The 21,661-nt window shown below is 62.0% G+C and overlaps 1 protein-coding gene across 16 annotated transcripts in view; it reads right to left on the bottom strand.

Annotated features, from left to right (window-relative positions):
* Positions 1 to 21,661, bottom strand: part of DAB2IP (DAB2 interacting protein) — a 212,022-nt gene that overhangs the window by 11,708 nt on the left and 178,653 nt on the right. For 14 of the 16 annotated variants that reach the window (XM_019970743.2, XM_070799191.1, XM_070799188.1 and 11 more), the window contains 10 exons: positions 17,699 to 17,852; positions 15,996 to 16,094; positions 14,645 to 15,199; positions 11,614 to 11,758; positions 11,378 to 11,522; positions 8,600 to 8,836; positions 6,870 to 7,071; positions 4,237 to 4,415; positions 1,295 to 2,198; positions 487 to 639 (listed from right to left, as the gene is read on the bottom strand). In XM_019970743.2, the coding sequence (XP_019826302.2) occupies positions 487 to 639; positions 1,295 to 2,198; positions 4,237 to 4,415; positions 6,870 to 7,071; positions 8,600 to 8,836; positions 11,378 to 11,522; positions 11,614 to 11,758; positions 14,645 to 15,199; positions 15,996 to 16,094; positions 17,699 to 17,852 (2,773 nt within the window). Of the gene's footprint in view, positions 1 to 486; positions 640 to 1,294; positions 2,199 to 4,236; positions 4,416 to 6,869; positions 7,072 to 8,599; positions 8,837 to 11,377; positions 11,523 to 11,613; positions 11,759 to 14,644; positions 15,200 to 15,995; positions 16,095 to 17,698; positions 17,853 to 19,406; positions 19,520 to 21,661 lie in introns of those variants that run through there. The other 2 variants (XM_019970748.2, XM_070799189.1) reach the window with 2 other exon arrangements.

Raw genomic sequence — 21,661 nt, 5'->3', positions numbered from 1 at the left:
AAACACCTCCACGGCCATGGGACACCACCGCCCCCTGGCTTTCTGTCCCAGACCCTGGTGGAGAGGAGGGCGCAGAGCCAGGCCATGGGCAGGGGCCATCCCAGAGCTGGCAGCGCCCCCTCCTCGCTATCTCCCTGCCTCTTGGTGCACGAGGTCTCCATGCGTGTCTCGGGCAACCCTGAGCCCCACGTCCTGGATTCTCCTCAAGCCCCAGAAGCTTGGCTGCTCAGTCACCGAGGGAATGTGCCTCCTGAATCTGATTCAACACAGTTCCTGGGCAAGTCTCACATGCAGCCCATAGAGGAAACCTCAGGCTTATGCTAAATCCTCCAAATTCCCAACTGCCGTCCTGACGTGGGACCAGGGGTTGGGAGAGGACTGGACATGTGCAGGAATGAGAAGCACCCAGAATTCACAGCTTGAGGGGAGAGAGTGTCCTGCTCGAGGCAGCCCGCCCTGCCCAAGTGGCCAGGGTCTGGTTTTTACCTTTTCCGCTTGGCTGAGTTCCTCCTTACTCCTTAGCCTATCCCTGTGCGGGGGGTCTGGGCCCAGGCCCTCGTCTTCTAACAACTGCGCATTCATGGTCAAGAGCCAGGCAGCCGTGCGGTCCAGGGCATTGGGGCTCACGGGTGAAGGGCCCTGCGATGAAACACAGCTGTGAGGGACTGGGGCGGGAGGGCAGGGGTGGGGAGAGGGTGGTCCCGGGTGCGGCACAGGGATGGATGGGCATCTCTGATGCAACCCCCGGCCCCGGGGAGTTCCGCCTCCTGACGCAGCCTGAGGCTGTCATGAGCCGGGGGCGGAGGGGAGCCTAGCTGAACATGGCTTTTCTGCCACCTGGGGGAGAGCCAGTGGGCTTGGGCTGGCAGGTCGGTGTCTAACCCAAAGAACCCATAACTCTGCGCAGAGCCCTGAAGACCAGCTCAGAGCAGGAGGGGGACCAGGGGCCAGGTGGACTCCTACCCTGGGTTGGGCTTTAACAGGCTTTGGAACTGGAGATGGGCAGACAGATCCCTCCCTCTTTCTCCCTGACTCCAGCTGTCTCTGGGGAAACTGGCAGAGGGACCCCAAGCCACAGTGAAGCTGGTTCACAGGATTTAGGCAGGGGCCACTGTGGGGGTGTCACAGCAAGTAGCTGGTGGGAGGGGGGCCGAGTGTGGCATTCAGCATGGGATGGCAGCTGGGTGCGGGTGGAGATGACGTGGCCGGGAGGAGCAGCACGACATGGGGGGTCAGCCCGCCCCCACCCTGGGGCGGCGGGGTGATGGCCTGCTCTCTGCCCAGCAGCACTGACCTGCTTGTGCACGGCGCGAGGCTTCAGCTCGGGGCTGTCGCCCTTGGAGGATGAGGACTGTTGCCGCAGCCGGGCTCCGGGCCCAGCCCAGTCGGGCGAGGCCGAGGCCAGCGTCCCGCTCGACGGCCGTGGGTACTGCAGGGTGCTCAGCAGGGTGGGTGGCGTCCGGCCGCGGGGCGCAGGGGGCGGCGGCGGGGGTGGCGGCGGCGGCTGGTCGATCCTCCGCTGGGGGCCGGCGCTGTTCTGCCGTGGCACTGTAGGCTGCCCACCCTTCTCGGTCAGCGACACCTGCCGCCGTGCCAGCTCCCCAGGGCGCCGGCCCAGGTCTTCGGGGGCGGCGGCGGCAGTGCTGCTGCTGAAGCTGCCCAGCTTGGCGGCAGCTGCCAGCTCTTCACTGTTGCTGTGGGAGCTCAGGGAGCTGTGGCCCTCAGAGCCCGAGTCGCCGAGGCCGCGGGGAGACAGCGGCAGGCCAGCCGCCATCTGGTACACGGGATTCTGGAAGGACAGCGGTGCCAGGAGCTGGGGCCGGCCTGGCGCGCCCTCCGACGTGCCCGGCGTGGTGGGCGTCTGGCCTGCCCGCCGCACTGTGGCCAGCCCCGCCAGGCTCACGGGGGCCGCCCGGGCTGGCCACCCGGCCACCAGCTGAGTGGCAGGCGCTTGGCCATCGGCGGTGAGGGCGTCGGGGCCTGCTGGGGAGCCCGCCTCCCCATCCAGCACGCGGGCGTCTTGGAGGTCCACCATGGACAGACTCTTGCCGCCGTTGGCCATCTGAAGGTCGGGCTCGTTGGCTTCCGAGTAACTCGAGCTGCGGGCAGGTGAGGGCTGGACCCCGGAGGACCTTGTGACAAAAAACAAGTCCTTGTTTTCGGGGGTTGGAGACGGTAACCGGGTGAAATCTATCAGACTGCAGGGAGACAAGCACACACAGGGAAAGAAGGGGGAAGAGAAGAACTGTGAATGCGGCCCAGGCGGGTCCCGACCAACTGAGAGCCCCGCCAACCTGCTGCCCGTGGCCTGAGCCGGGGAGGGGGAAGGGGGGAGGGGGGAAGGCAGGGGAGGCAGGGAGGGGAGAAGAGAGGAGGGGAGGGGGCTGCAAGAAGGGGAGAGTCCCGGGGCGCAGCTGCGAAACCAAACCACAGCCACCGAGTCTGGCAGAAGCCACCACCAAGGCGTGGGGCGGATGGCTGCTCCTACACGGAACCGCTACACTAGGGGCCCGAGCTCCCAGCACGAGGCCAGGCTGCCTAGCAGCGGCCCCTTCCCTGCTCAGCACGGCATCTTGGGACAGTAGGTTCTGGGGCCTGGGGTGTTCTGGAAAGTCCCCCTGAGCTAAATCCAAACCCACAGTGCAGTGGCTCTCTGCTACCCGAGGGTCCTGCACCAGGAATGATGACTTCAAAGCCACGGGGGGCTCCCTCTGCCTCTTCCCTCCCGTCCCTAGTCAGGCTGCTCACCAAAGTGGGGGGCCTGTGCTGAGAGAAGCCTCCACCTGCAGCCTCCTACTGCCACCCTTTGTCTGACTGGCAGGCGGGGGCTGGGGCTTCCGGCAAAAAAAAAAGGTATCAGAGGAGGATCCTCATGGTGTGACTCAGGCAGGGAGGGCCTGTGCCTGCAGCCGTAGGCCACGTCCCTGACCCTCCACCCCAGGCCCCAGCCTCTCCCTGGCCCCTTCCAGGAAAAGCCTGCTCCTTGGAAGGAGGCACAAAACCAGGGGGGCTTTGGAGGGAAGGATCAGGGGGAGCTGAACAGGCTCTGAGTGGGCGGGAGGCAGCAGGAACCTGGGGCTTCGATGTGGGCTTAGAAAGGAGGTGGCTTAGCCTGGGGTGGAGAGGAAGTCCATCCCAGGGGTGAAGGGACAGGACGGGGCAGGTTGTGGCCACTCGAGGCCACGGCACTTGGGGGCTGAGAAGAAGTGGACGGGGGAAGTAGCTGGAGTCGGGAGAAACCCAGACCAGCCTTGGGCCTGGGTCACCCTTCACACGCCCAGGTCAGCTCTCCTGACCTCTCGACCGAGGCGTGTCCCCACTCGAACTCTTGCTTTGCCTCACTTGGCAGGTTGTAGGGACGGCCCCTCAAGACGTAGAGGGACCCGGGGGGGAAGGGGCATCAAGGTCCCTGCATCTCCGGCCTCCTCCTGGGCCTCCAGTCCCTCACACCACATCCCCAGGTCCTTGATCTCAATGCCCTCGCCTGCTAAAAGCCTGCTGCTGCCGTCCCCACCATCTCAGACCCAGACAGCGCCCAGCTCTGCTGCTCCAGCCGCAGCCTCGTGAGCCGGTCCAAGACGGTCCTGCTGGACGAGGGGAGTGTTTGACCCCAAGTACAGGTAGCTTGCTGTAAACGCTAAGGTCCTTGTCCTGACGTCAACACTCGAGAACATTCTGCCTCCCCCTCCACTGTGTATTGACGGGGCACTCATCTCAGCACTGGGCGTGCAGAGTGGGAGCTGGGCCTCAGCATCCCTCGTTTCCCGGGGCTCCCAGCCTCTACGCCTCGTGGAGTCACCTGAACTCCTCCTGAAAACACACCCTGGAGCTCTACTTCCAGAGACTCTGGTTCAGGCCCAGGAAATACGAGCTCATACACACATAAAAAAGTGACTGTGACTAGTGCTGATTGGGACCAGTAACTGTTCCTCGACAAAAGATACTGTCTTTCTCCAGGCCTTTGTGCTAGTCCCTCTACCTAAAATGCCTTTTCCACCAATGGAAATGCTACTTTTCCTAAGCTCAAAACTATAGTGCTACCTCCTCCAGGAAGCCTTCCCTGATTTTTCCCAAATAGACTCTTACTCCTTAGGGCCCAAGGAACACCCTGAGTTTCATTCGACTTGTTTCATAAACACCAGTATAGGTTTCCTCCTCCCCAAAGGAGACTGCAGATGGGCTCTGCCTGGTCTGTACCTGCACCCCACCACACCCAGCACACCTGGCGGCTCTTACCCAGACAGGTCGTTCTCGATTACCATCTTCTGCAGCCCAGCCGAGACGCTGCTGCTGCCAGAGCCAGGTGTAGAGGCCAAGTCGTTGGTGCCTGCGAGCTGCCCACTGCCCGGGGTGCTCAGAGCTGTGTGGACGTCCCTCAGGATTCGAGGCAGAGGCCCCAGCTTGGATACGATGCTCTGCAAAGACACGGCAAAGGGGGCAGGTGTGAGCCAGGGGGCACCTGGGGAGGCCAAATGCACTGGAGCCACCGTGTTCAAAATCACTAAGCAGCCAGTCAGAGCTGCAGGCTCGCCCTCCCCTGCAATCAGATTCAGTGGGTCTGGGGAGGGGTAGGGAGCCCAGAAACGACAAATTACATTTTTATCAGCTCCCTGGATATCTCTAGGATGGGGGCAAGGCCCACAGGAAGACACACAAACCTAGTCCAAGCCTTTCACCCTGGTCTGTCCTGCCTCAGGGGCCCACAGAGGATCCTGGAGTTTGCCCCCGTCTCCCCAGCGGAGAGGCTTCTGGGGTGGCCCCCTCCCACGTCATCTACTGCACAGGGCAGGCTGAGGCCCGACCCACTTCAACACCCGAGTCCCCGGGGCGATGGCCCAGGCACAGAGCAGGCACTCCTGCTCACCTGTCAAACAAGTGGCCAGTCAGGCAGAGGGTGGTGCCTGGGCTCGTATGAAGCCCACTGTCCTGGTTTAGACCAATGGCGGTAAAGCTTCTAGGCCGAGCGGGTTGGGGGTTGGGGGGACTCTGCCTTCATCTGGATTATGTCCCGGCTTCCACCAACGGCTATGTGCAGAAAGCAAGCATGAAAACTCATGTGGTCCACAGAGGGGAGACGTGAGCAGCAAACAGCTCGACTTTAAATCCTGCTGCAACACTGTCAGCTGTGACGGCTGCAAACCACTGTCCATACCTCCCGCCTGGTCATGCACGCATGGGGGATGGTGGCCCCCAGCACAGAGGCTCTGGAAGTGGTGGCAGAGTGACAGGTGTTGGCAGCTGTGGAGGAAGACAGGGCTCTGAGCCTCATTTCCGTTGCTCCCTCCTGGGTCTCTCAGAGCCAAAGGGCAATGGACATAAAGGAGCAAAAATGATTGCAATGGCCATTCATAGTGAAAAGCTGGGACTGATCTGAGTGTCCAGTGAACTGCATGGTGCAGTCACATGATTGGACAGTCTGTGCCATTAGAAAGGTCACAGTGGTGTGTGGCACGTATGGTTGGGGAAAGATGCCCATGAGAGAAGAGTGAGCAATGCATGCAGCAGTGCACGCTACATTCTCACTTTAACAGAAAAGGGTAAGAACTGCCTGTGTGGGTACCTAACATGTGCACAGAAGTGCCTAGAAGGCCGCACACCAGAGCGCCCTGAGTGCTCACCCCTAAGGATGGGACGGGAGCAGGAGGCCTTCCAGCTCTGGTTCAGCAGCAGCTACTTTTGTAATCAGTCCTGAATATTCATTGGAAGGACCGATGCATATTAAAAAGCAAAGACATTACTTTGCCGACAAAGGTCCATCTAGTCAAAGCTATGGTTTTTCCAGTTGTCATGTATGGGTGTGACAGTTGGACCATAAAGAAAGCTGAGTGTTGAAGAGTTGATGCTTTTGAACTGTGGTGTTGGAGAAGACTCTTGAGAGTCCCTTGGACTGCAAGGAGATTCAACCAGTCAATCCTAAGGAGATCAGTCCTGAATATTCATTGGGAGGACTGATGCTGAAGCTAAAACTCTAATACTCTGGCCACCTGATGTGAAGAACTGACTCACTGAAAAGACCCTGATGCTGGGAAAGATTGAAGGCAGTAGGAGAAGGGGATGACAGAGAATGAGACGGTTGGATGGCATCACCGACTCAATGGATATGAGTTTGAGCAAGCTCTGGGAGTTGGTGAAAGACAGGGAAGCCTGGCGTGCTGCAGTCCATGGGGTCGCCAAGAGTCAGGCACAACTGATCAACTGAACTGAACTTTTGTAAGATGGGCTCTCAGAGCCCTGGGGGGCAGCAGAGGTTCTGGAAGTGGGTCCTGGCAGGCCTGGCAGTTGCTGCCCAGAACCTGCCCACTGTGCAGGCTGGGCCTGCTGCGGGCAGTGGAACCCAGGCCACAGGCCCTGTAGCAGTGTCAGAGGTGTTGAGGGAATGACTGTTTCAACAGATGGTCAAGGGCGCTTCTGGAAAGTTTTGCAACTTGCTGCCTGACACATGGAGGTGCAGCATCTCCAGTCCATCTTTTTTGTATCAGTGGCCTTAAAATCCAGAGCAAGGACATTTTAGGAGACACAGCTAAATCTGATCATACTTCCCACGGGTAGGGAGCACAGCACGCCTTCACCCGTGGATGCCATCCACTCAGAGGCACAGCTGAGGCCCCAGTACACCGAGTGGGCTACCCTGGCAGATGTCAGTGCGTGAACGTGGCACTCGCCACCAAGGATAAGGGCCGAGATCCCTCCCCAGCACGTGCTGACAGGGCCTGCACTGGATCCCTGGGCTCTGGCGCCCTGGTGGGGCCGCTGATCTCTACCGCACAGGCAAAGCCTCGGGCCTCGTGGTTACTCCGGGAGGAGCAGCCTGCAGCTTCAGCGCCCTAGGGCCCAGCCACTGCCCCATCATGGCCCAAGTGGTCAGGCACCTGCTCCAGCTGGCTGACGGCCTCCCAGAGCAGCGAGTGCAGGCTGGAGAGCTCGCGGCCCAGGTCGATGTAGCCCTCGAAGCCAGCCGTGTTGGAGACGGTCTCGGGATTGGAGATCTCCAGCAGGAAGCGCTGCATGTTGGTCCACTCGTGCTCCAGGAACTGGTTCATGAACGACATGTACTCTTCCTTGCTGCCGAACCTGGAGCCAAGCAGATGGGGTGAGCACTCTGGGCCCTACCCGGGAGCCCCCCTACTTCTCGGAGACACCCTCGCCCCCTGGGCTCCCATCCCTCCTCTGTGGCCGCCTTCCACGCCACTTACTCCCCAGCCAGCCAACCCCCACAGATTCAGGGTGCTCATGGCTAAGTCTGGAGACCCCCTTCTGGACTTTTCCTCCCAGGATCTGGAATGTTCCATGGCCCTCACTCCACATTCATGGCCAGTCTCAATCTCCTTCCTCTTTCCCTCCAAATGTCTGTGACCCTTGATGCACAACTGACTCTCAAGCCATACTTGGCCAGGTCTCTCTGCTAAGCCTTCCACACGTTCCTCTTCAGGCACCTTCCTTTGTCCTCAGCTTGGCCAAGTCTGGGGTCACCTTCATCACCCCAAACCCACACCCTCCTCTGGGGCTCCCCATCCCAAGGAGACCGATCCAGAAGCCTGGACGTGTTCAACTGCTCCCTCTGCCTCCCCGTCAACCGGCAAGGCCTACTGGCCTCATCTGATGACCCCACAACTTGCAGCCATGGCCTCCTGTATCACCATCACTTCTGGTATCATCCCTGACCCAATCCTTCCACTACTCTGCCTTTACCAGGACCATAACTCTGCTCTCTTCCTGGTCTCAGGGCTGCCAGTCTTGTTCCCTCCGTTCCTGGCCCCTGTGCTGCTGGGCTGAACTTGGCAGGACTTGGAACAGATGAGGGCCACCTTGCTCAAAGCCCTCTGGCAGCTCCTACTGCCCTGCCTGGCCTCCAAGTCCTTGCTGTCCTCTAGGGTGGTCTCCCACCTCTCTCCACCTAGCACGTGACAATTCAGGAACGGCAGAGAGTCTGGTCCCTCCCTGGCCTGCACCTCTGTGTCTTTTTGTCCTGAACTCAGCTGGGAAGCGCATCTCCTAGGAAGCCTCCCTCTCTCCTCTTCCGACAAGTGGATGGCCCTCCTAGGAGGCCACGCCCCTGTCCATCACCGCTCTCCCTGCTGAAGTGTTGGCTCTGGGAGGGTGGGGACCAGCGGTGATTCATGGCCCAGCCCTGCGAAGGCCCGGAGGGGCTCGACCCACACCTCGTGAGAGCCGCTTTCTGAGCCAGCCCATCTGTGTCCACCCACTCGCTCTAAGGTACAGCGAGAACACTGAAGTGCTTCACGAACAGACGTCCTTGGCAGCCTTAGACAAGGACAGTCTGGAGCCACCCGGGTGCCCAACCGCAGCAGACGGGTTCAGGAGACATGGGCCCTTCTCCCTTGAAGGCATATTAGTCACTCATTTCAAAAGGAAGCTCGTGAATGTTAAGTATGTGGTAGAATCCTTATGATAAAACGTTCATTCAAAGAAGCAGAAGGAAAAATAATACCCTGCCTTATCACCCTTGAAAACTAAGGAAACGCACCACAGGAGGGGAGCCTGCGGTGCAGAGGAGAGAGAGACGGAGGGAGGCGGGGCCAAGAAGGCAGGGACGGGCTCCAGCCTGCCGTGGTGGGGTTGGGGGGGACGTGGCACTCACTTGGCAAAGTTGGCCAGGTTCTGGGTGACTTTGGCGATGAGGGTGAGTGTGCGAGCGGTGCGGTCGTCGGGGTACTCCTGAAGCAGGTTGAAGAGCGAGGGGGACATAATGGCTGGGCAGAGGAAGCGCAGGAACAGGGAGGCGCTGATGAGCCGCTCGCTGATGTCCGGCCGGCCGCGGCTGCTGCACTCTTGCCGCCAAGAGGCAAACACCTCCTTGAGCTCCCGGGGGAAGACGCTGTGTGGGGACAGGTCATGGGGGGAGTCGGGGAGTCAGTCGCCAGGCTGGGACCAGAGCAGGGAGCTGGTTCTGGGTCTGATGGAACCGAGTTCTGTCCCGCGCCCACCCTGATGGCTACATGACGGCCCAATGCCCAAGTTCTCTGAGCCCACTTCTCCACCATCCACCATCCGCTGGGCAGGGCCAGGCCACCACAGGGCAGGGATGCCCAGGCCGCGGTTGGTGGGTATCTCAGAGGGCCTGAGTGAGAGATGACATCAGCACTGGGGCCAGGCCCCACGGGGCTTCACCCCTGCCCCACCTGGCAGGCGTGGGGTCTTTTGCAGAGGGAGGGACACGTGGCAGAAACAGAGCACCGCTCCTCGGTTCTTGTCCCCGGCTTTTGAGAGGGACCCCCTCTGCTCCAATAACGTTACAGGATCTGAGGTTCTCAGCAGAGCTGGGTGATCAAGACGAGGGGCGGATCCTAACCACAGGCTAAGAACACAGGTCCTCACTAACTCAGGTGTGGAGGGAAGCGGAGGCAGCGACCTCCCTAGGCCGACCTGGAGAGGGTGGGCAGGGCTCTCAGCACCTGTCTGGGGGCTGTCCCCGCTGAGCACCTCCACCCTGCCTCAGTGAGGCCCCACCAAGCCAGCCTTTCAGAGGCCTTCCTATCTTTTTCACTCTGGAAGATGGGTGCTCCCTGAACCCAGCCTACCCTTGGCTCTCCCACTAGCTCCAGGGTGCTCTGCCCCAGGGCCTGGCCCTCCCCAGGCTTCCGTTTCCTCACTCCCGCAAGGGGAACAAGGCCATCCCTGCCGAGTTCACACAGCCATCTATCCGAAGGTGGGGACCCCCAAGGTCTTAAGCTGCTTTGATCAGCTTGAAAAGCTTTTGCCCAACAAGCCCAACAGACTCAGGCAGTGAACATGGCTGAACAACAAGGACGTGGCTGGAGAGGAAGTGAGGGCAGGTGACCTTGAGCCCCGGCCCCTGAAGCGCCTGGCCCAGGACTGGGCAGGGGGCAGGCGCTGAGTGATAACATTTATCAGCGGCCTCGTTCAGAACTGAGAGGGGCCTGCACACACGCCAGAAAGAGGAAATGGAAAACCATTGTCCACGGATATGTTTCCCCGTGTCCCACACCCGGCCCGCCCTGGGTGAAAACACAGCCCAAGGGTGGGAAGTGTGTTCCAGACTTCAAACTCTCTGGTTGTCCCTCCTGGCCCGGTGCCAAGGGTCATTTTCAGCTCAGCCCAAAGGGCCAGGGAGGCCCAGTGAGCACCCTGTGTAACCCTGGGGCAGGGGGACCGGGCCCGCCAGCGTCGACCCCGCCGGCTCTGCCCTGACCCAAGGCTGTCGCTCTCCTCGCAGGCCCGCCTCTGCCTGTGCCTGTCCTTCGGGAGCAGCCAGGTCCTTCTGGTGCCCAGCCCTGGGGTGCTCAGGGCACTCTGATGGGAGCAGAGCTGTGAGCCAGGGTGGCTGCGGGGGTGAGCCTACCATCTCTGGTGACATAATAAAGGAGGGCCACAAAGGGGAGCCAGACATAGGCCCTCCAACAGGACAGGAAAGAACACAACCAAAGAGAGAAGCAAGCTACGGCCAGAGGCGGGACGGGGGAACGGGGCCAGGAGAGCCACTCGGGTGGGGAAGGGAACGTAGGTCCTGAGCTGGAGCAGTGACCGAGGAAAAAGCCTGGGCAGCTCCTCCAGTGTGAAAATAAAGCCACTCCTGGGGGCTGGTAGTATGGTCCCCTGGACAATCACACAGCCGTCTCTGATGAGGCTGTACTAGCTCAGTGGCCACCATTCACATGTGCCGGGACGTTCATCTTGCACGGAATGGCCCGGGAGTGACTGTGGCCCAGTCCTGTGAGAGCAGCCTGCCCTGCACACTTCCACTCCTCTCTGGGGCCGCCAGGGGCCTGCAGAACTCGGTCTTAGTAAAGGCCAGTCCTCCTCCTCAGTTCTCTATGGTCCCAGCAGGAGGCCCACCCAGTGTCCAGGCCCCACACAGGTGCGTGATGGGGCCACTCCAAGCCTGTGACCTGAGCACCAGCTTCCATGGCCAGGTGAAGCCACCCACCCACCCCAGGGGTGCCTGAGCAGAGCCTTGTGCGTCTGGCTTCTTGTCCAGCCGTAGCACCTACAGTGGTGCCAGGCAGTACCCACTGTCCAGCATGTGTAAGGGACTGCTGGGTCTGAATCCTCAACAATGCACATCCTACCTACACATTCTGGAACACTCCAACGTCTGAGCCCAGAAAGGACCAGTCGGACTCAGCGGGGTCAGGAAAAAGGTGCACTCCAATCCCAGGGCACCGACTCTGAAGCTGTGTTACCTGCCCTCTCCCTGTTGAACCTCAGCTCTCTTGTTGGGAATGACAGAGGAGAGCGCCTCACCGAGCTCTCAGGATGGGATGACGCTCACAGGGGCCAGCCCAGCGCCCAGCATGCTCTAGGCACCCAGCCTACACAGAAGGATGGGGGGAGAGGGAGGGATGTGGGATGGGACCCTGGGCAGTAGAGGCCGAGTGGGCGTGGGGGCAGCACTGACCAGTAGGAGTTGATGATTTTGCAGAAGGCCAGCTCGCAGCACATCTTGAGGTTGCCCTGGTGCTCGGGGAGGTCAGCGGCCGAGCACTTGCTTGGGTCCACTTCACAGTTCTCGTCTGACTCGTACAGCGCTTTGATGAACTCCCCTGTGGCCGAGAGGGCAGGAGGGGGCTGTGAGGACCCAGTCAGCATGCCCCACCCTGACCCTCTTGCCCCGAGTCGGCCCACACCCCCTACCTAGTGCGTCCTGCAGGTACTTCTGGCCCACCAGCTTGAGGTACTCCTCGATGGCCTTGGTGGCCAGCGTGTTCTCCCGGAAGATGAGGTGCTCGTTGTCCCCACAGCGGTCCACCTCCGACATCATCAGGTCGGTCAGGAAGTCCTGTGGAGCCAGGTGAGGAGAGCAGACCTGAGCAGGCCTGGCAGGTAAGGCCCCAGGGGTCCAGACCCGCGCTCCCTGGCCAGGAGCCCCTGCTCTGTGAGGCTGCTCCATCGCCAAGCTGCTGGGTCTCACCTGTGGGGGCTTCCGGGGCATGAGAGCAGGGCAGCCTGATGAGGGGACGTGGTGACATCTGAGCTGGACCCCGGATCAGCGAGGCAAGAGCCCCCGCATCATGGCCAGACCCGTGGGACTCAAATCTCTGCTCAGCCCTGCCCCAGCCTGGCGGGGTGACCGAAAAGAGCACCCCCATCCCAGGGCGGAGAACAAACAGGCTGCCCTGCCTCCTCGTACAAGCAGCTGCGACCGTCCACCCATCACTGTGATGAGGTCTCCCACGCCAGACAGGGGCTCGTTCTGTGCAGCCTCACAGGAAAGAAAGACAAGAGGCAGAGGTGGGCCAGCTGCCCTGAAAGGCAGTGAGCCGGGGCTCAGACGGAGGGAGACGGACCTCGGCTTGGGTGGGAAGGTGGCCTGGCTACAACACAGCTCCCTGGGCAGACCCAGGAGGGAGCCTGAGCCCACGCCTCCCCTCCTGACTGCGGGGAGGCTTACAGGAACCTGCTGCACCCATCCAGGTGGAAACACCCCCCACCTCGGAGTCTGCGCCTCCTCACGCCCACAGCCAGCCTTGTGACCTGGGGAGGGGAAAGGGCAGGCAGGAGGCAAGAGGAAGGGACCCAGGGCAGTGGGGGCACAGGGCAGGGGCCGGCCAGAGCAGGCCGGGTGGCTGGAGTTGTGCCGGGGCTACTGATGCTCCAGAAATGCCTCACCCAACGCACCCAACTTCAGGGCCCTCTGAAATCACAAGTGGGCCTTGAAATACAGAACTGAACTCTGGGCCCTGGAGACCTGGTTGGCCAACGAAGAAATAGGAGGGCCAGGGTGGGAGAGTGGCAGTTGGTCTCCCCGGAGACCACATAGCCTGAGGACCCTTCCTGACCGCTGGTGACCTCTAGGGCCTCCTTCTCTGAACATGGAACAGTAGACGTCAGTACTGTGTGTGCTGCTCTGCTCATGCCCACGGGCCCTCCTGAGCTCCTGGGGCAGGTGCGAGGCCCAGGCGGGGGTGAGGAGGGGCTCTCCTTAGAGCCAGGACCTGGCTGGGGTGGGGCGGGGGCAGGAAACAGGCACAGAACAGGAAACTGACCTGTCCAAGGCCACACAGCTACCGGGACCAAATCTGGCCTGAGTGTCTTGTTATGAAGGTCCCATTTCTCCTACTGCATTGAGTTGGGGGAGGGGGGCAGTGGGGGGAGATGACAGGGGACGAAGCATGCCCAAGGCCCTCTTCCGGGACTCGGAGCCCTTGGCACGTGCTCCAGAGAGAGGCATCTCACCCCTTAGCTCCCCAGGGGCTCAGAGCTCAGATGCACGTCACCCCAGCAGCCTGAGTCACTCCCCCCACCCAACAGGTCTGCTGAAGAGCTAGAGCCCCGGCTTCCGTCTCCTTCCACAACGAGCACCCTGATTTCTCCTGTCTCAGCTATGAGCCTGAGAGCAAAGGTCCCTTCAGATCAGAGTCAGCCTCCCAGGCCGGCCCAGCCCTCATGGGGCCGCTTACTGAAAGGACAGACTAGAGGCAGAAAGGAGGCCGCTGGAGCCTCTGCTGCCTCCCTTGGTCTCCCTCTGGTTTCCCTCCCTCTCCAGGGGAGGAGGCGGTCCAACCACAGAGGAACGGAGTGCCCCACGCCCACGGGGAAGTACCTCTCCTGGTCCCCCACCACGAGCCCAACGGGCAGGGGCTCTGAAGGGCCCAAAGGAGGCCAGGACCTTCTGGATCAGGCAGAGAGAGAGGATAAGAGCACAGATGGACTGCGTACCCTGGCGTCTGCCTGGGGGCTGAGGCCTGAGCCCCAACCTGTGTCTCCCCCGAAGCCCAGGCTGAGGGCTCGGGACCCTGACCAGGGAGGGCAGTCCCTCACCCCCACCACAGGCTGCAAGTCATGCCACGTCTGGAGGGCAGAGGCTCGCCTCCAGGGCAGGCACCCAAGGCCTTCTGCAGCGCAGATGGACCCCATGTTCAGCCTTTCTCCACCGCACACCTTTTGAGCAGCTCCCCCAAGGCCCGCCCAGGGCAGGGGGCAGGGTGGAACCATGTTCTGCTGTGACGGGCAGGTAGGCATGCGGAGCCTTCCAGAGGAGCCGACCTGTCTGCAAAGGCCAGTGAGTGGGTGGGGCTGGGCGTGGCCTGGCAGGGCGGCAGGTGGAAGGCAGTGGGGAGGACAGCAGGGGCCCTCCAGCCCTGGAGCAGGGCCTGCTGGAGGGCTCAGGCAAGCTCTGCTCCAGGGGGCTCCAGAGCTGGGGCGGCTGCCCACCAAGCAGACGGCTGCGACGGTGACTGTGTGCCCCGTGTGCGTGCACTGGGAGTGGGGGGAGGCTGGGGCTCAGACAGCGGCTGCACCCTGGCCGTCACCTGCTGCGATGTGTGATAACTCCACACACCAGACGTGCGTGTCTGGGTCGCTGGGACCCTTGTGCCGGCAGAGGTGGGCCTCATGGCCTGCTCCCCTGGAGCCTCAGGGAGGGGCGGGCCTCTGGGACAGTGGGGAGGCCCTAAAGCCACTTCATTGCTGCAAGCCGTGTTGCAGACTGCGGGCTCCACACCTGCCTCTGAGATCAGCTCCAACCACGGAGCAGGTGCACAAAGCCCCCACCCTTCAGGATGCAGCTCCAGATTGAGGGGGCCCACCTAGCTATGACTGGTGCCTCCAGCAGAGCTGAAATCCATGACGTGGACGCGGGGACCGGCAGGTCATCTGGCGCCTGTCCCCCAGCCTCCACGGGGCCCGCGGGAGGCGGCGTCCCGCCGGAGGCCTGTGCACCTACCTTCACCTTGCCCGTGCTCTGCAGGATGTGCACCAAGGCCGACGCCATCTCCTCCTTGGTCTTGGCGCTGAGGATGGGCTCGAGGGCAGCGCAGAGCCCCAGGTAGTGGTTGGTGATGTGCTCGGCGAACTCCTTGTACATCTCCATGGGCAGGATGGTGATGGTCTGGTAGCGCGCCTTGATGCGGATCATGGGCCCGGGGCCCTTGCCGCCCTTGGGGTTGGGAGTCACCACCGGGTACCACTTCTCCACGAACTGCCGGCCGGCCACAGAGGCGGCGGGCAGGCTCACCAGGCCCAGGTAGCTGCTGCGCTCCTTCTTCTTCTTCTTGTCAGTCTCACGATACAGGTGGACGGTGACCATGCGCAGGGGCGGCAGGTTGTGGAACTCGAAGTGCTCGCCCCAGAAGACGTTGTCGGTCTTGAGCTTGCCCGTGGTGCGCGCGTACAACACGTCGTCCAGACACAGCTCGCACAGGTACTTCTTCTTGGCCGGAAGGTCCTTGGCTTCGATCACCCACAGCTTCAGAATGTGCTCCACACGCCGGCTGTTGTCCTACACACGCATGGGCGGGGAGAGGGGCGCAGTTACCAGGAGCCCGGCACCTGGCCCCCTGCCCAGCCTGGAGCCGGGAAGAGCGCTCAGAACTGCTCAGGGCCAGCTCTGGAGTCTGAAGGACATGGGGCCGGATCTCTGCTCTGCCTCGTACACTAGCTCACTGACCTTGGGCAAGCAACCATCTATGATCATCTAAGCCATAAGTCCCTCTGTCATGCAAGTCCACAAGCTGAGAGCAAGTTAAGAGGCCAGCGCGATGCCTGGCACATGGCGGCCACTGACTGGCTCTTGGGAAGCTTGCTGGTCCACAGAGTCACATGGAGACAAGTACTGCTGAGGTCCTTCCTCAGTGATGGCGCGGTGACCAGGACTCAGCTCCAGGCTGAGTCGGCCAAAAGCAGTGATGACAGCTGGGGAGAGGCCTGGCGGCAGTGGGAACACTGGGCAGTGGGTGCCAGCCTGGGCCGGCAGTGCTTGCCTGGACGAGGGGACTGGTGGTTAAGCTAGACATGGAGGGCTAGGCAGGCATTGGCCACGGGGGGAAGGGGGCACAAGAGTTCCAGACAGGACACCGGCATCCAAAAGACCGAGCCTGGGTTCTCTGGCCTGGCCGCCCCAGTGTGCAGCTCAGCCTCTTTCCGAGCCCAGCACTATGGCCCGCTCCGGCCCCGACCACACCCCAGTCCCAGCCCCCTCCAGAGCCCCCGCCCTCTGCTCTCTTGAGTCGGAGCCTGTGCTCTGCTCCAGGTGCAGCCTCCGCCCCGTGCTCTGGGGGCTGGGGACACAGGCCCACCTTGTTGGGATGCACGGCTCGCCGCAGGTTCTCCATCCACTTATCCCGCTCAGCTGCTGACCGGCAGGAGAAGCACTTGCTTCCTGAGGACGTCGTCACCTGCGGGGGTGGCACAGTGTCACGGGGAGGGGGAGGCACGATGGAGGACCTCCGGGGCTGGGGTGGGAGGAGGGACCCCGGCTGCCAGGTCTGACGGCACCGCAGCCTCAGGGAGGAGGCAGGACGAGATGCACGGTGCCCCCTGGATTTTGTTTGCAGGTGGTGCCCAGAGGCCTGTGGTCCCAGAGCAGGATGGTGACAGGACAGCGTCCAGCCCCGTGCCAACTGGAGCCTGAGTCCTGCCTCTGGGCTCTCTGTCTTCAGGAAAGCATCTCTCTGAGTCCACCCTCATTCTCCTGGAGATGGTGGAGACAGAAGGCACAGCTTCTGCATGAATCGGAGGACACTGAGGTCTCCCTCTATCGCTGGCGCCAGAGGCACCCCGGAGACAGCCCCGGGTCGGCCTGAGGGTCGCCTCAGTCCTCAGCTGACACCTGCTGACGATGCTTCTCTTGCTGAATGTGATGGCAGTGGTGGTCACAAAGGGCTAACCTATTTGAGGCCGGACTAGAGAACCGAGAATGGTCTCTCTGGGTGTGCTGGGCCCTGGGGTCTGTCCTGGAACCCTTACCCTCCCTGCCCTGTCTGGCTTGCTCATCCTCCAATCTTCTCTGGGAGAGGAAGTCCAGCCCAAGCTGCTCCTACTCTGTCCCGCTGTCCCCTGCACCTTGCTGAGGGCCCTATCCAGCCATTCATGGGCCATACAAGCCACAGCATCCCCTGCTGTGCACAAGTGGGCAACTAGCATCAGGCTCTCCCCCACCCCAGACAGAGAAGTCAGAGCCCAGGATTCCAGTGTGGCCAGGAGTCCTGAACCAGAAATAGCACCCAAGGGGGCACAGGGCTGGGGCAAGGTGCCAGGTACCACCCCAGTCTCCCCTGGAGCTGGGGGCGCCAGGAGGTTGCCACAGCAGTTCCATGCTCATGCCTCTATCGGAAAGCTCCCCTAATTATGCAAGATCGTCGGGGGTGGGAGGCTTCCCAGAGACAGAGGTGGGAAGAGAAAACGAATAATTAGAGAAGCAATTAGGAACTCCCAGGAACACCTGCGACATTAGTTACCCGGGTCCTGACTTGGCCTCGTGAGCTCTGACATCTCTGGGCCAGATTCCCCGTCTACAGGAGGCACTGGACAGGGATCCCCAGGGAACAGCCTGGCCGGGTGGGGTGGCACCCCCTCTGCCCTCACACCTCGGGTCACAGAAGGCGGGGCAGGAAAGATCCTGGCTCTCACCATGCAGAGGCCAGAGAAGGGGGTGCTCTCTCCACGGCCCCACACCACACTGGAGGGGTTTCACAGAGAGGTGAGCAGGCTTGAGCCATTCCACACATGCCTTGGACGTCCCTTCCACCCGCTCGGGACTCCTGCACATCCCCGCGTGGGGGACAGTGCTGGTCAGTCTCCAAGAAGACCACAGGGCAGGAAGGAAGCCCCCATCTCCCAGCTCCACCTGGTCTCTTGGGAGTCCAAAAGCACTGACGGTTTCTGGCCACTGCCCCCAAAGAGTGGAGGCCACAGGACCCTCCAGGAGGGCAGCTGACGGAGAACTGGCCTCCTGCGGGAGGACACCTGGGCCTGCCCCACCCCGCCGCCCCAGACCCACCTCGAAGCAATAGTCCTGGCCCAGGATGCTGCTGTGCACGGGCTTGATGACCACCTCCTCCTCCATGCTGAGGTCCAGCGCCTCCACCGCGCTGCTGGGGCTGAGCAGGGACTCGTGGGAGCGAGACTCTTTCAGCCTGGGCATCAGATGAGACCTGGGGGCGGGCAGCAGGGCTGTCAGGTCAGCCTGCCCTGTCCCCTCCCTTCCCCTCTTCTCCCAGGAGGCCTGCCCAGAACCCCCTGCAGAGGCCATCACACCTCTCAACGCCCACAGTCCTTTCTGTCTTAAGACAGATTCAGGGGTGTGTGTGTGGGGGGGTGATAGTGGTGCGGCAGTCAGAGACCAGCAGGGAAGAGCAGACCTGACCCAGGCAGTCTTCCAGGGTTGGGTGCCCTCCCCACCCCCCTGGTCCTCTTGCAAGACAGAAGCAATCGCCCTGTCCCAACATTTCTCCAGGCCACCACTGCTTACGGAGCCCTTTCACATACACCAGCACACCCACCCACCGGCCCCAGGTGAGGCAGGTGTGCCGTGGGACTCTGTTCCCTCCTCACACCCGAGGACCATGAGGCTCAAAACGGAAGGGATGGAGCCATCTCTGCAGTGCTGAGAGGCACTCAGTGAGTGTTAAGAGGGAGACAGGGTGCACGCGCTGATGGGCCCTGACTGGCTGTGGACCTGGGTCCCTGAGCAAGTCCCTTCCCTGAGCCTTGGCTTCCCCTTTCCACGGAAAGCATCTCAGATGGCACCTGGTGCTTGATGGAAGTCCACCCGGAGAGGCAAAGCTCCCTTTCCACAGTCAACAGGACACAGCAGGCAAGACACCGGGGCCCCTCTCCCATAGCGGGGGCACAGGAAAAGCCAGAGCACCAGCCAGGCCTGCTAAGACCACCCCAGGGCAGAGGCCGGGCAGGCCACGGCCCTCTGCACGTCCAAACTCTGCGCTTAGCTCACCTATACCTCCCCAACTCCAACACCCTCCAGCCATTCAGCTCCTGGCCTCCAAGGGTTAAGCCACCGCCTCTCCCTGCCTTGCCAAAAAAGACCCTCCCTCACTCAGGTCAGTGAGGCGTGGTGGGACCACCACACATCTCCCCTCAGGGCACACACCCTGGAACCCATTTCTACAAGCACCTGCAGTAAGAGGAGCTGAGGCCCCTAAGTGTGGACCCAGGAGTTCAGAGATAAGCTGGACTGGCCCTACCTAGAAGGCCCCACAGGCTGACTGACAGAGGCCACCCTCTAGCCCCAACACTCTGCATCTCCCCTGGCAACGGTCCTCTCGTATGCGTGGCATGGGAGTCAGAGCTAGAAATGGGATCTCAGCTCTTGTGGACCCCACAGCCCCCCCAAGAGAACCAGTCAGACTCCCCCTAAGTGTTCCCCCATGCCCAGCAGAAAGCAGGCATAGGGCAGGGCTCCGGTTGGTCGCTGGAGCAGAGCCAATGCCCTCAGGCAGGACTTGTGAAGGCTCCCAGATGAATGGACCAGAGGGAAGCTGTGAGACAGTCTTAAAGCCGACTGGAACCCACCCAAACCTCCCCAGGACCCGCTCAAGAACTAAGGCCAATGGCACACACAGCTGTGGTGCCCCTGCACCTCCAGTGCCCTCTCTGGGAGGCAGCACTGCGTACACGCAGACACACACGCACAAACACACACACACACTGCCACGCCACGCCACAGGCGGCGCCGACAGCCTTCTTACCGTGACGAGCCCCCCAGGTCCTGCTCGAGTGGCCCAAACTCCTTTCCCCTCCCAGAGCTGACCAGTGCCGTGGGTGGAGCTGCCGTCCACTGAGCTGAGATTCCACCCTGGGCCTCCCTCATGGAATGTGGCTCCATACCTCAGTGCAAGAGACGCCCTGCCTCAGACACCAAGGAAATCACCCAGCCTCCGACGGGCCGGGACTCAGGCCCCTAGACTAGCTGGGGCTGAAGATCCAGCCCATCGACCAAGATCTGGCTGCTTTCTGGCCCAGCCTGGAAACCCCTGCCAGGTCCAGGTAAGATGCTGGGAGCAGAGTGGGTGGAGCACAGACCCAGGAAGTACGGGGAGGAGCTGGCAGGCTGGGGCCGCCTCCTGCCTGGGGCACCTGAACCAGCCAGCTGGGGAAAGGCAACGGAGACCTATTCTATGGACTGGGCCTGCCCACAGAGACCCCGGTGGTGGTGGTGGTGGGGGAGTGTCCTGGTTCTACAGCCCCAGGAGGCCTGGCACGCCCAGGGCAGACCTCAAAGCAGCCACAGCCTCCTGGAGGCTGTGGCTGCAGACCCCCCTCCTCCTTCCCCACCATCCTGCTCCACAAACATGCCCTGGCTGGCCCGGGCCTCACCTGGAAGGTTCCTGATGGCACAGAGGCGCTGTGGGAAGCTTGCGGCTGAGGCATCCTGGGCTAGCCCTGATCCTCCCCACCTCCCAGGGAGCCTCTCGGTGGCAGGACCTGGAGCAGGGGCCCCACCCCACCCCTGCAGCCCAAGCTGACCAGCAGGAGGAGGGGTGGGGCGGGGCCCCGGGAGGCTCAGTGGCCACTCCTAGATCTCCCAGGTGCTTCTGGGACAGAAGTCAAGGGCTGGGCTCTGACCACTGCCCCATAATGGGGAGGCCCAGTGGGCCTGTGCTCTCTGACTCACATGCAGGCGCTTAGTCTTCCCTCTTACCTGCAGCTTACCTGCCCCCGAGCTCCCCATAAGGCTCGTGGGGGAAAGGGGCACCTATCCATCAGGCCCTGGCATGCAGCTCTGGGCCCAGAGGGGAGCCGGTCTGTTGTGCCCCTGAAGGGTGGGACTTCCTGGCAGAAGGAATCTGTCCATGGAAGTGACTGATAAGATGACTGACTGGGACTCAGGGAGGGGAAAAGGTCACGTGGATGCTTCCTGGACCCAGGAGGCCCACCTCAGAGCCTAAGAACCACCTCTTCCAGGAAGCTGGCCAGCTCTGTTCCAGGCCCACAGCACAGCACCTAACACTCCACTCAAGGACTCCAGCCCCATCCATCACCAGGGCAGGCTTCGACCCAGCCCGCCTCTGCTCTGGCCAGCATTGTTGAGCACTTCCTTTCTCACCTCCAGCCCCTGCCTTGTCCGAGGCTGGGCCCGAAGCCCATCCCGGGAGGGAGGGAGGGCACAGGCCATCACAGGCTCCCAGACTCCACGGGGGCAGTGAGTGGGCACCATGTTCCTTCCCAGGAAGCTTGGTAAGGTGATGAGACAGTGCCCCGCTCCTTCCCTCTTCGTGGGCGCCCACCTCCTCTAGGTCAGGGCACTCTGCTGATCACATTCCACGGCACACAACTGTGCCAGGAACACTCATCTGCCCATTTCACAGAAGGTAAGATGGGCTCGGGGAGCGGCAGTCCCTGCATCTGCCCAAGGCTCCTGCGGGCAAGGGGGCCAGTTGGTCTGGGAGCCCTGCCCACGGCTGTCCTGTGTGGTCTGGGGGCCTGGGCTCGGAGGCTATCGTATGCTAGGCCCCCACCCAGGTCAGGCCCTTCCCTGCTGCGCTGAGGCGGGGGTGGGAGAGAAGGTGGCCCAGCACGCCCACGCATGGCTGCCCCCAGGGACCCCCCGTGGGCTCTGGGGACCAGAGTCTTGTCCTTGGTGACATGGCACCGAAGAGGGCAAAGGCCTTCGCAGGGGGCTCTGGCCGTGCAAATTACCCCCACAGCCCAGGTTTGGGCTACTTCTCACCCACCCCTGCCAGGGACGCTGCATGACCGCAGTGTGTCAGAGAGGCTACAGAACCGGGTCTCATCGCCAGGCTGTGGGCTCCGCTTGCCTGGCCCTCCTCCCCGGGCCTGGCCTGTCCTGGGCCGTGCCCACAGGCGACACCACACAGTGCTTGGCTGAATCCTCACAGACTGAGGGGTGGACACCGACCTGACCCTGGAGCGGCCTCCTCCGAGAAAGCAGGTGACCTGCCCAGGGTCTCAGCTCCCTCCTGGTGTCACTTAGCACCCCAGC

Source organism: Bos indicus, chromosome 11 (assembly GCF_029378745.1).
Source record: "Bos indicus isolate NIAB-ARS_2022 breed Sahiwal x Tharparkar chromosome 11, NIAB-ARS_B.indTharparkar_mat_pri_1.0, whole genome shotgun sequence".
Lineage (NCBI taxonomy): Eukaryota > Metazoa > Chordata > Mammalia > Artiodactyla > Bovidae > Bos > Bos indicus.
The sequence above is the reverse complement of the archived record's forward strand: the minus strand, read 5'-3'. Positions and strand labels throughout refer to the sequence as shown.